The 11,958-nt window shown below is 39.0% G+C and overlaps 1 protein-coding gene across 2 annotated transcripts in view; it reads left to right on the plus strand.

Annotated features, from left to right (window-relative positions):
* The window catches only part of LOC125666078 (corticotropin-releasing factor receptor 2-like), a 76,521-nt gene extending 66,986 nt beyond the window's left edge, over window positions 1–9,535 (plus strand). Inside the window, exons 6-13 of one of the 2 annotated variants that reach the window (XR_007366498.2) lie at window positions 3,314–3,467; window positions 4,136–4,220; window positions 5,805–5,886; window positions 6,790–6,875; window positions 7,056–7,191; window positions 8,075–8,116; window positions 8,484–9,312; window positions 9,418–9,535. Coding sequence is in view for 1 of the 2 variants with exons in the window: in XM_048899199.2 (XP_048755156.1) it covers window positions 3,314–3,467; window positions 4,136–4,220; window positions 5,805–5,886; window positions 6,790–6,875; window positions 7,056–7,191; window positions 8,075–8,116; window positions 8,484–8,720 (822 nt within the window). In the remaining variant the exon portion in view is untranslated. Of the gene's footprint in view, window positions 1–3,313; window positions 3,468–4,135; window positions 4,221–5,804; window positions 5,887–6,789; window positions 6,876–7,055; window positions 7,192–8,074; window positions 8,117–8,483 lie in introns of both variants that reach the window. The other variant, XM_048899199.2, reaches the window with a different exon arrangement.
* Window positions 9,536–11,958: the final 2,423 nt, after the last annotated feature.

Below are 11,958 nucleotides of genomic sequence, written 5' to 3' on the forward strand. Positions count from 1 at the left end.
CCTACGGGATATCATTGGTCCACTTTGATCAGTTACTAGTCATAAAAAGCAAGCTTCAGTGTACAATTTACTCAGTATCCTGAAATATTCGCTGCGTGTTATTTTCGATACAGTTGATTTTATCCCTTTTTCAAATTCACCCAAGGCGTTTTTGCTACTAAGAGCACTAGTACTCACTATTCCCTAGTGGTATTTAGGAGATGGCAGATGTAGGCCAGTCTGAATGGGGGCGAGTATTTCCTTGTATACTTCAAGCTCACTAAGCTCTACGGACTTTCAATTGTTTTATGATTGAATGGGGTACCCTGCACTTCCTAACCTTACTTCATACAACCATGACTTCAAATTCATAAAACTCTAACTTCAACTTTATAAAACCCTAGCTTCAACTTCCTGAAATTATAACTTCAATTTTAAAAAAAATCTAACTTCAATATACTATGTCCATAACTTCTAGCTAATAAAACCAGCTGAACATTTTGTTAATGAGCCCTAACTTTTAAAGGACACATCTCGTGTTTTCAAAGTATACAACATTACATGCATTTTGTCTTCTTTATGCTTATAGTAATTAATTCTAATAGTTCGTTCACCGAAATTTTGCGATAATTAACCACAATACAGACTTAAATCTAAGCCCCGATTTCAAAAAGTCAAGTTAATTAGGTAGGTAGTCACGTGGTACAGTGACGTCACATGCGCCCTTCGGATTGTGAAAGTACTGCGAGATATTATTAAAAACTCAACTTTTAGGGGCCTAATTTATTTACCATGGGCAACATTTAAATCGATGTTGACAAATTGTCCGAGTTTTATATGTGTTCGCCACCAGTGCACAATGTTTAAAACCCTAACTTCTGATTTGACGTGCGTGAGAGACATTTTTATTTGTGGCATTGTTTGCGCGTCTTCCTGAAAAATAATGGTGACGAAACAGATCAGCTTAAAATCTCGATTGCATAACTTTGTAGTTTTCTCTAAACAAGTACGATCAAGAAATCACTAATTAACCACGCAGACAGTGTATCAGCTAATCTCAGGCAGACAAAGGGAAATATTGTTATAGATTTTTGGATCATGCGACGTGATTTGAAATAGGTGATTAATTGCATGATACCCATTCCTAGAACTCATTTGTAGCGAACTTAAATGCATTTAGATGATATTGTGGCAAAAAGAAGGAAGAAAAACACTTCACGTTTTAAATCCACACAAGAAAGGCAGCTTTATTAGATTGTTTTAATTTTCATGGAAACACTAACAACGCCTCTGTGTACATGTATTTCCCCCATACCTACAGAGTTAAACCACTTCCGGATAGTGTCTATGATTTGTGTTACTACACTCAATAAGGGTTTTCAACTCTGACATTTCGCGCCACATTTTTGTAGTTTTCACTCTGTTTGCTCGCTATTTACCGATATTTCTTCAACTGCCGGTTTTGGTTTTTATTTGCATTTACATGTATCCATTATTTTTTGTTGTTGTTGTTGTTATTACATGTAGCAAAGGACACTTTGCAGGCCTTTGTTTTAAGAATCAAAAAATATAAGGAAATCGAGTTTGAGAAAAAAAAAACCAGAAAAGGGAACTCGCATACGGAACTTACATAAATAAACTACCGGTATACCATACAGCAATGATAATTAGATAAGGAATAATATTGACGATCTCTCAAAATGAATTATACGAGCCTCACGTCGTATACCGGCGGAAAGCGCGAGGTATTACACCTTCGGGTATTTTCAAAATAAAACTGAATTTATAGATATATCCAATGACTTCACAAATGCATATTCTGCATAAAATTCGGTATTTTTGAACTAAACCTTTGCAATATTTAGCACTGCTGATTAACGGTATGTTGACAGGGCTGAGAATTTACTTTCCAGCTAACGGTATTTATATGTATTTGTCCACATGTCGTCATACGGCTTAGGAATACACCGTGAAATATGTAAAAATCAAACTGGAAAACATCGAAAGAGGATTTTTGTGTTTGATTATTATTTAAGAATTGTTTGTAGATGATAAACTATCAGACGATACATTTGAATTTCCTGGGAATTAAATAAATAATGGAGGCTGGTTTGATATGCAGATTTATCTAAAAACATGACATAGCGTCTTCCATGTTCTGCTCTTTTGAACTTTTCTCTCCTTCTATACAAAAGAGTAATTGGCAAACGACATGTTTATCATTGAAGTATTCGATATAAAATCAGTGACGTTTGTTTGAGATAAACAGCATTATGACTTTGTCTCGAAAAGAATGGGACTATTTCTCAATCATGAAAAAGGTTTATATCATGGCGGTTGTTTTTTTTAATGTCCACAGATATAATTATGAAGTCGGCAGATTTGTTTTCTTCTCCAAATTGGTATAATCAAGGAGTCCATCAAAAGTGTGGAGATTGAGCATAAAATGATGTCTATTCAATGGCTATAAAATGAAAACGAAAGGGAGTATTTTGCCCCTAATCCCTGAATAAAACTGTCATTATGCACGTGCTTCCTTGTCTTTTTGTTGAATCGTCATTGCTGGTTAACAGATTTCGCTTACGTTAGGATAAAAACAAAAATTCAAATCAAGAGGGATCTGTACATAGAGGGGGTGTTAGAACACTATCTGTACATAGAGGGGGTGTTAGAACACTAACTGTACATAGAGGGGGGGGGGGGGTTAGAACACTAACACGGATCAAACTCGTCTTTTTCTGTTTAAATTTTGAAATCGAGGAGGGGGTGGAGTGGTGGGGAAGGGGTTGCTACATGCGACTCCACACTTCTAGATCTACGGTGATAAAACATATGAAACATGGGTGTTATAACATCACAGAATGACTCCAGTCCTATTCAACATTTTAGAACTACACTGTACCAGAGAAACTACCACATGCAGAACATTTTTAAAATTGATTAAAAAAAATTGTTCTCGATTTTTTCTCTCTCGGTGGAACACAGAGTCGCTGTCTGACTGTCCGTCCGTCCGAGTTCATATCTTCTAAACCTTTCATCAGAAATTGATCATAAAGCCTTGGGACAGGGCCCTTTAGACCAAGGTCATTTTGAAAGGTCAATGTCACTCAGAACATAAACCTTATATGAAGAAAAAGTTCATTATTTTAACAGTTTTTGAACGGGTATTGATCATATATCACACAATATTTGTCTAGTTTGTTCACAATACGTGAATGTATAAGCAATATATACCTTCAAAATTCCAACAGACTAGACAATTATTCCGTGATAAGTTATTCGTATTTGTGCAGTTAAATTCTGTCTATATATCGGTAGTTATTGCATATTTCAGTGGGCCTGTAAACTGGAGGTAGTTATATTCAACTATGCTCAGATGACCAATTTCTTCTGGATGTTAGTGGAGGGCCTCTATCTACATATAATCATCGTGTGGACATACTCCGCAGACAAAATCAGAAAGTGGTACTTCATTGTGCTGGGGTGGGGTAGGTATATGTAATCTCGGGATCAACGAGACTTTATTTTCAGCGAGACTTTTCGGGAATTTAACGTTAACTTTCTTCATCTCCATATACACGGTACATACAAAAGTATATGATAGTAAATGTCATGCGAGATGTCGTCACGAATTTACGTTGCGATAACTTTTGTTGTCGTGAGTACTAACAACTACAACGAAGGTTAAACAATGCATATTTCTGTCCCAGTAATCAAGTTAATTTTCTCTTGACTGTGCCAACATACAAGATATTTACGTTCTAATGCGATGCAATGAGTTTATTTTGGCATGAAGCATATGCATTAACCATATAAACTGCAAGTAGATATGTGCTGGTATGCATTAGATAAAAAGTGCAATTGATGCGATAGGTACTTTTTATATGTGTGTTAGAACTAGCCCAAGAAATTTCATTATTAATATGTACGGTATACAACCAAAAAAAAAATCCCCCCAAAAATTGCCACGTTTTTATTTTCGCCCATTTTACCTTTATACCAGAAATGACCGAATTTGAAACTGGACAAATTCGAACTTGGCAGCAATGAGAGAAAACTTTGTGCGAATTAAAAATGAATGTTGATACTTTTGGGCGAAATTATCACAAGTCGATATTGTCCTTCTATTCAGATTTTGAACTCTTTTTTTTTCCAGGTATACCTTTGATGATTATCGCTGTGTGGGTGGCCCTGCGAGTCTATTCCACTTCAGAACACCAAAAAAGCTCTGCGTTACTTGAGTAAGCATGATGTGCATACATGTATCTGTTAAATGACACAGAAAACAACTATCGACACATTTGTCTGTCCGTTCGATTAAAAATGCATTGACCCACAATTGTTCCGCAGCATAGATTCACAACTCCTTATATTATATCAATTTTCAACTTCATAATGGATTGACCCACAACTTCTTCAAAGAATGCAGAGTCACTGTTAGCACGAGACTGAACATTTTGTATGGTACAGTTCAATTCAGGGGATGGTTGCCGCTTTATTCAAAGTAGAATTTGTGCGATTTTTATAGGTGCTGGTTGCCACATTACCCATCATTATTGTAGCGGACAGTATAAGAGGGAACTTATACTGCCTCACTAGAGAGCTAGCTTTTCTGGTGATATGGTAGAGCCTCTCTCTTGATCACGCAAGTTAAGCAACGGCGAGCATGATCAGCACTTGGCTGGGTGACCGCTACACGTTACAAATATGTGGCAGCGTAGTGACTCTGGTGTTTGGTGGGGCTTCTTCAGGTAGAGTCTCTTCGGAGCTCTTGGACTTCGTGTCCATGTACAGACGTAGTTTCGTCCGGGGACGACGGTGGTTGTCGTCTGGAACGGTGGGTGCCGTTACTGAGCAGGTGCCAAACACTCAGAGAGAACTCACGTTAAGCTTCGGGACGAAGCTTCCCCGAGCGGGGGTAAGTGTAGCGGACAGTATAAGAGGGAACTTATTCTGCCTCACTAGAGAGCTAGCTTTTCTGGTGATGTGGTAGAGTCTCTCTGTGGCGAACGTGATCAGCACTTGGCTGGGTGACCGCCACACGTTACAATATTTATATGTTTTGTAGGTGCTGATGTGTCTCTCTGTTTTGTAGGTGCTGATGTCCCTCTGTTTTGTAGGTGCTGATGTATCTCTGTTTTGTAGGTGCTGATGTCTCTCTGTTTTGTAGGTGCTGATGTGTCTCTGTTTTGTAGGTGCTGATGTGTCTCTCTTTTGTAGGTGCTGATGTATCTCTGTGTTGTAGGTGCTGATGTGTCTCTCTGTTTTGTAGGTGCTGATGTCCCTCTGTTTTGTAGGTGCTGATGTCTCTCTGTTTTGTAGGTGCTGACATGTCTCTCTGTTTTGTAGGTGCTGATGTCTCTCTGTTTTGTAGGTGCTGATGTCTCTGTTTTGTAGGTGCTGATGTATCTCTGTGTTGTAGGTGCTGATGTCTCTCTGTTTTGTAGGTGCTGATGTCTCTGTTTTGTAGGTGCTGATGTGTCCCTGTTTTGTAGGTGCTGATGTGTCTCTGTTTTGTAGGTACTGATGGGTCTCTCTGTTTTGTAGGAGCTGACATGTCCCTCTGTTTTGTAGGTGCTGATGTATCTGTTTTGTAGGTACTGATGTGTCTCTGTTTGTAGGTGCTGATGTCTCTCTGTTTTGTAGGTACTGATGTCTCTCTGTGTTGTAGGTGCTGATGTCTCTCTGTGTTGTAGGTGCTGATGTCTCTCTGTTTTGTAGGTGCTGACATGTCTCTCTGTTTTGTAGGTGCTGATGTATCTCTGTGTTGTAGGTGCTGATGTCTCTCTGTTTTGTAGGTGCTGATGTGTCTCTCTGTTTTGTAGGTGCTGGTTGCCGCGTTACTCATCGTCACAAAGCGATCCTTTAGATTATGTGTACGTGGGCCCCACTCTACTGGTATTAGGCGTACGTATTACAGATACTTCATTAACATTGCTTATAAAGAAGGATGTAGAGGCACCGCCCATTCTATTCATACGGCGATACGGATGTTTCCAGCATGGCTGGTAAAGGAAACAAGTAATCAGCATTGTTTGTTGGAAACACCGCGGTGGTCTATAAGGGTAGAGCGTTCGCCCCGCATGCGGAAGGCCGGGGTTCGAATCCAGGACGCGACAGACCTAAGTAATTAAAACAGGCAGTGACAGTTCCATCGCCAAACGCTCAGCATCAGGTGTGAATGTCATGGATCCTCGGAGATGACCTTAAAAACGGATGTCCCGTGTCACAGGAGGTGTGGCACGCTAAAGAATCCTCATTGCTCAATGGCCGTAAGCGCCTAGCATAGGTCTAAATTTGAAGCCCTCCTTCGGTCTTGGTGACGTGTTCATAAGTGAAAATTTCTTGAGAGAGATGTTAAACAAGATACAACCTATCAATGGGTCAAATACTGTCTGACATGTTTCATAACGTTTCTTAGGCCGTTCTTAGCACACTGATTTTGACTACGGATAACTCCGTTTACCTGATCAAAATATAGGGCTTACGGCGGGTGTGACCTGTCGACAGGGGGTGCTTACTCCTCCTAGACACCTGATCCCACCTCTGGTATGCCCAGGGGTCCGTGTTTGCCCAACTCTTTATTTTGTATTGCTTACAGGAGTTATGAGATTGATCATTGTTCGTTATCTTCGCCTTTCATACAATCAATAAATCAATCAAAATACTCACTTCTGAGTCCGAAAACGCAGTCAGCATGGTTTATTGGACACTTTCAGAGTACTTGCTTCTAAGTAAAACAAAACTCTACTGGAATGAGTTCACCTAGTTAGGTCATGGTATGATTGTTTTCATTTTATTTCTTTTCAGATAAATATGCTGTTTCTCGCAACAATTATTTGGGTTTTAGTGACGAAATTGAGAGCGTCAAACAGCCTGGAAACAAGGCAACTTAGGTCTGTGAATTATTGTCGCACAAAAGTTTCAAGTCTTTGACTTTTATGTCTGGTAGTCTAACTAAATGACCCCAATGAAGTACATCTCTCTTAGTGTTTATGGCAATCAGGTTAATGTAAGAGAGATGAATGATGAAGACGACTGTTTTATTGGTTTTTATTCGGAATTTTCATTTCCAGAAAGGCTGTAAAGGCTACATTGTTGCTGTTCCCGCTGTTGGGAATTACGTATCTCCTATTTATTTGGCCCCCCACAGATCACAAAGCTGTAGTGGAGGCCCACAAATTTATCAACACCTTTTTGCAATCTTTTCAGGTAAAGTACAATCTTATTTTCACGACAGTTTCATTCTCATTATATTCACTATAAACCGAAAACTTGGCGACAATAGAGAGAAATAAAAGCATGGCTGGACTGAAAGCTGTGAGATAACTCGCCTACTCTATTTAGCCAGACCTGCATGTGCAATATGAATTTAAGAAAGTCTACGATTTTATGAAAAGGCAGTGCATAATCAATGTGATGTCATTATGAAAGTTTGAAAAAAGAGTGAAAGTTTGAAAAAACATAATATGTCACTAAATTTGGCTTTTAATAACGAAGTATATTAGTGGATAATGACATCTCCTGGGCCGGAAGGTCAAAGGTTAATTTCATCGTATATTAATGGATTGAAAATGTTTTGTCCTTCAGACGAACTTCAAGTTTTTCGATCGAGGAAGATTGGCCATAAATATCTATTATAAGGTCTAAAGTAATATTAGAACGATCCTTTTAAAAATGGATTTCACCCCTATCCCTTTCGGGTGAAAGTTTTTCCACAAAAAGGTCGATTTCGCAAGGTCTCTAACTACCGTTCCAATGAGGCAAAAATGGTCTCATCTTGGGTTGCAACCCCATCCCTTCCCTTTGAAAATTTGTGGATCCGCCCCTGTCAAGTTTTGCTACAGTCTTCATGGGTTATTGATGATATGAATTGTTTCTAATGCATGATGGTACTAGTTGGACACGTTATATACTTCATAGATAAAAGTTGGAATGGCAAGTTTTACGTCATGTGTTTTTAAATTTCGCTATATCTTCAGGAAGATTAGCACCATTGGAATTCTCTTTTTCGTATGGTTTATATAATTTAAAGGTGATTAAATAATTCCTATTCAAAATATAAATTGTTGATTTCTATTTTTTTTTTTTTCAGGGCTTCTTTGTCGCTTTGTTTTACTGTTTTCTGAATGGAGAGGTAAGAAACTAGACCCGGAAGTATTTCAAATCTGCGTACAGTCAACACACTAGATACTGTAAACCAACATTTATTGGCGGCTACTTTATTTCGCGAATTTTGACGTCTCTGTATGTGTGAAATATTCTCGAGAGGGTCGTTAAACAATATGCTATCAATCGATTCACCTGTGGTAAACTGGTTCGCGGGGAGGAATTTTCGCGATCAGACAGATGACAGAAATTCAAGGACTGGTTGGCGACAAGAAATATTCGCGACGATGAGATTCTCGCTAATCTCGCGAAATTGTCTCGCACGTGAATAAACCTTGGTTTACAGTAGTTTATTAAAGAAAGGATAAGAAAGTTAACCTTCTTTTGATTCACAGGTAAAGTCCGTGTTAAAGAAGAAATTCTCTACGCTCCGAGAAAATCGGACTTTGGCGACTCGATGTACAAAGACGTCCATAGGCTGGGCCAATGACATCACTATTCATAAAGACATGGGCGCCCTCACCAACGGCGACCATGTTATGTTTGCAACCCCCCGTAGTGAAAGGCCTGGAAAGAGATTGTCCAATAACAACAGTCGAGATGATGAAATGGAGTCGGAAAAAATGTTGTAGTGTCCTGTTCTCAATCGGAAGGGTTGTATACTACCATAAGTTAATGTCTTTAAATGGTTATTCAGTCGGCTGAGGGGTGGTACATGTATTAGTATCTATAATTGGGACCTAAAGCACAGACACGCGTTATAGGCGAATTATTATATCCTATTACATATGTATATAATCAGTGTATTATCAATTATCGAAAAAAAAAGTTCAGGACTATATTTCGTGAATTTCATGGCTGACTCTGTGTATTTCACGATTGTGTGCAAAGAGAAGAGGAAGAAGGCTTATATAGGCGCTGCCTGCTGCCTAATCCTTATTATGTTATTCATAATAAAGACTGTTTAAATTAAGATTGTGTGTAAAGATTGAGAATGTAAGAATACCGGTATGTAAAGTGCACCTGTTTTTTTATTGCGTGTAATATTAGTTTAACACATGTTGCTATAGTATAGTAGCGGGTCTTGAGGGGGTTACGGGGGTTGCAAATAAAAATAAAGTAACTTTTTGTCATTTTTGTTTCATCAACACCTCCTTTCTTGGGTGGCAAAGGACTTTGAGTAGCACCCAACCCCCGGAAAATTTTCTGGATCCGCCACTTCTGGTACATATATAACATTTGTACAAATGCAATACATATTCTTCTCAATTGATGTATGTCATTCGCTCGATACATTAATTTTGGTTCATTAAAAATGCTTTTTTACAGAATGTCTTGTCTACGCTGAATAGTCTCTTGGTGTGGTAATTTGAATTTGCTTCAAACCTGATTGGATCTTGTGAAGTACTCTTAATTTTGTATTCTTTATTAAATATAGGAATTATGAGATTGTTCACTGTTCGTTATTTGTCGTGTACGAGTTAATCTCGGCTGAGATTCTGCTCGACTGAATATTTGGACTACCCCCTTCACCGAATCTCGGAGCAGTCCTTCATAATTCATGTCGGGAAAGGAAAATTACTTTCACCTTTGGCCGGTTCTAGCAATTAATGTGCACTTAGGTGACACTGTTGTTTACTTCAAATAAGTTGGATGACTTTTAAACCAACTCTGTATCATTAATAATGCTGCACTACCTACCGTCTAAGTATGTAAATTTCATGAAATTAACTATCACTAGATTTTCCGTTCAAAAGATGACTTGCAATATTGTATCTATAGGTTTCTTTTTCTTCACATTTTAGCGATATACAAGACGGTATGTGAAGAACAGACTTTAGGAACTCTTCACTTTCAGGAGATAAAATATTGTGCCGTGGAGGTCATTATTTGAACGGAAAATTTAGTGACTGTTTTCATTTTGGTATTGTCATACCTAGACGGTAAGCATTGCAATATTAATAGTGATAGAGAGTGAATTTAACAGTCGAATCACTTATTTGAAGCGAACAGGAGTGTCACCTAAGTGCACATTAATTGGTAGACTCGGCCGAAGCTGAAAATAAATTTTCAGATATGAAGGACTGCTCCGAGATTCGGTGAAGACGACAGTCCAAATATCCAACGGAGATTAAGGTACGGGTTATAATAGGGTCCCAGTACCCCTTCTTTGTCGTAAGAGCCGATTAAATGGGGGCGGTCCTTCAGATAAGACCGAAAAAACCGAGGCCCCAGCAGGTGTGGCACGATAAAGATCCATCCGTGCTGAAAGGCCATGAGCGCCGAACATACAATGTAGGCCTAGATACAGACCAGGTACATTTGAAGGCGGTGCTTATTTTCTCGGTCTTTAACCTTTATTATGACTTGATGTGATGTAAAAAAAAAAAAAAAAAAAAAAAAAAAATTGTTGGCAGTCCCTTTATCAGTTTTGTGTCCTTCGGTTACCCATTATTCAATCATAAGAGGTCTGAAGAGTGGCGCCACCTGCAGGAAGCCCCAGGTGGTACATGTACCCCTACAACCCTAAATTGAGGGAGGACAGTGATAATGGATGACTCATCATTTATGGTCCCCTACCTTGCCTCCATACTCCTTCCGTGGACTCTTCAAATATTAAGTTGTTATCAACCGTAATTATGACCTGATGTGATGTAAACATAAGAACTTTCGGGTGAGCTCAAATGCGGCCAAAGGGTGCTGTGACCCCCTTTTAGTATACTATGGGTTCTAATACATTACAGTCTATCTCTTGACCAGTTTTGTGTCATTCGGTCACCCCCATAATCAATCATAAGAGAGTTCTGTAGAGTGACCCCACCCTCAGGCACCCCACCCTCAGGCACCCCACCCTCAGGCACCCCACGTGCTACCCCTATATAGTCACAAACATTGGGAACTTTCGGGTGAGCTAAATTTCCTTCAAGTATCAAATTAGATAATAAGGTATGTATTTATCGATTGTTTGAAAATTTATCAATTTTCGTCGATTATTTACCGTTGCGGTGATCTTGAGGTGGAGCGTTCGCCCCGCATGCGGAAGGCCGGGGTTCTAATCTTGACCGCGATAGACTTAAGTCGTTATATTAGGTAGTCATAGTTCCATCGCAAAACGCTCGGCATCAGGTGTGAATGTCACGGGTCCTCAGAGATTACCTTAAAAACGGATGTCCCGTGTCATAGCAGATGTGACACGATAAAAATCCCTACCTGCTCAAAAGACGATAGTGCCGATCATAGGCCTAAATTGAAGCCCTCCACCGGTATTAGTGACGTCTCCATATGAGTAAAAACTTCTCGAGAGGGGCGTTAAACAAGATACAATTAATCATCGATTATTTCCTCATTTTTTTAGTATTCCTTCTGCATGAGTACTTTCAGTACTTTGATGGATTTTCTAAGCTTTATGGCAGGGTCTGTAAGCCAGCACTCGGAACTACTCGGATGGAACGTAACGGAATCAGCCGAGGATTGCCGATTGATAAGCCCGTGAACTGATACAATTGGAAGTTCCGAGAACTCAAACACACACAAATTGCATACGTCATACAATTTACTTTCGTTTTTACTATAGGCCTAGTAATATGTTGTACGGTGTGACCGTTGAGACGAGCGAAGCCCATTAACATCTTGCAACACGACTTTTATCCGCCTCTTCATTTAACGTGGGAAATATAACGCGCTTGGTGTAAACAGTTACAAATTGTGACGTCATATTAGCTGCAATGTTTTTTCTTTTCTCAAACCAAGCAAAAACAAAACGTTTGAAGCTATGAGAAAGCTTTTCTGGAATTTAGAAACATTAATTGTACTTTCTAAACAGTCTAATTATTTTAATTACGTGATTGTCAATGAAGTATACCGCCAATC

This window comes from Ostrea edulis, chromosome 10, assembly GCF_947568905.1.
Source record: "Ostrea edulis chromosome 10, xbOstEdul1.1, whole genome shotgun sequence".
NCBI classification, from domain to species: Eukaryota; Metazoa; Mollusca; class Bivalvia; order Ostreida; family Ostreidae; genus Ostrea; species Ostrea edulis.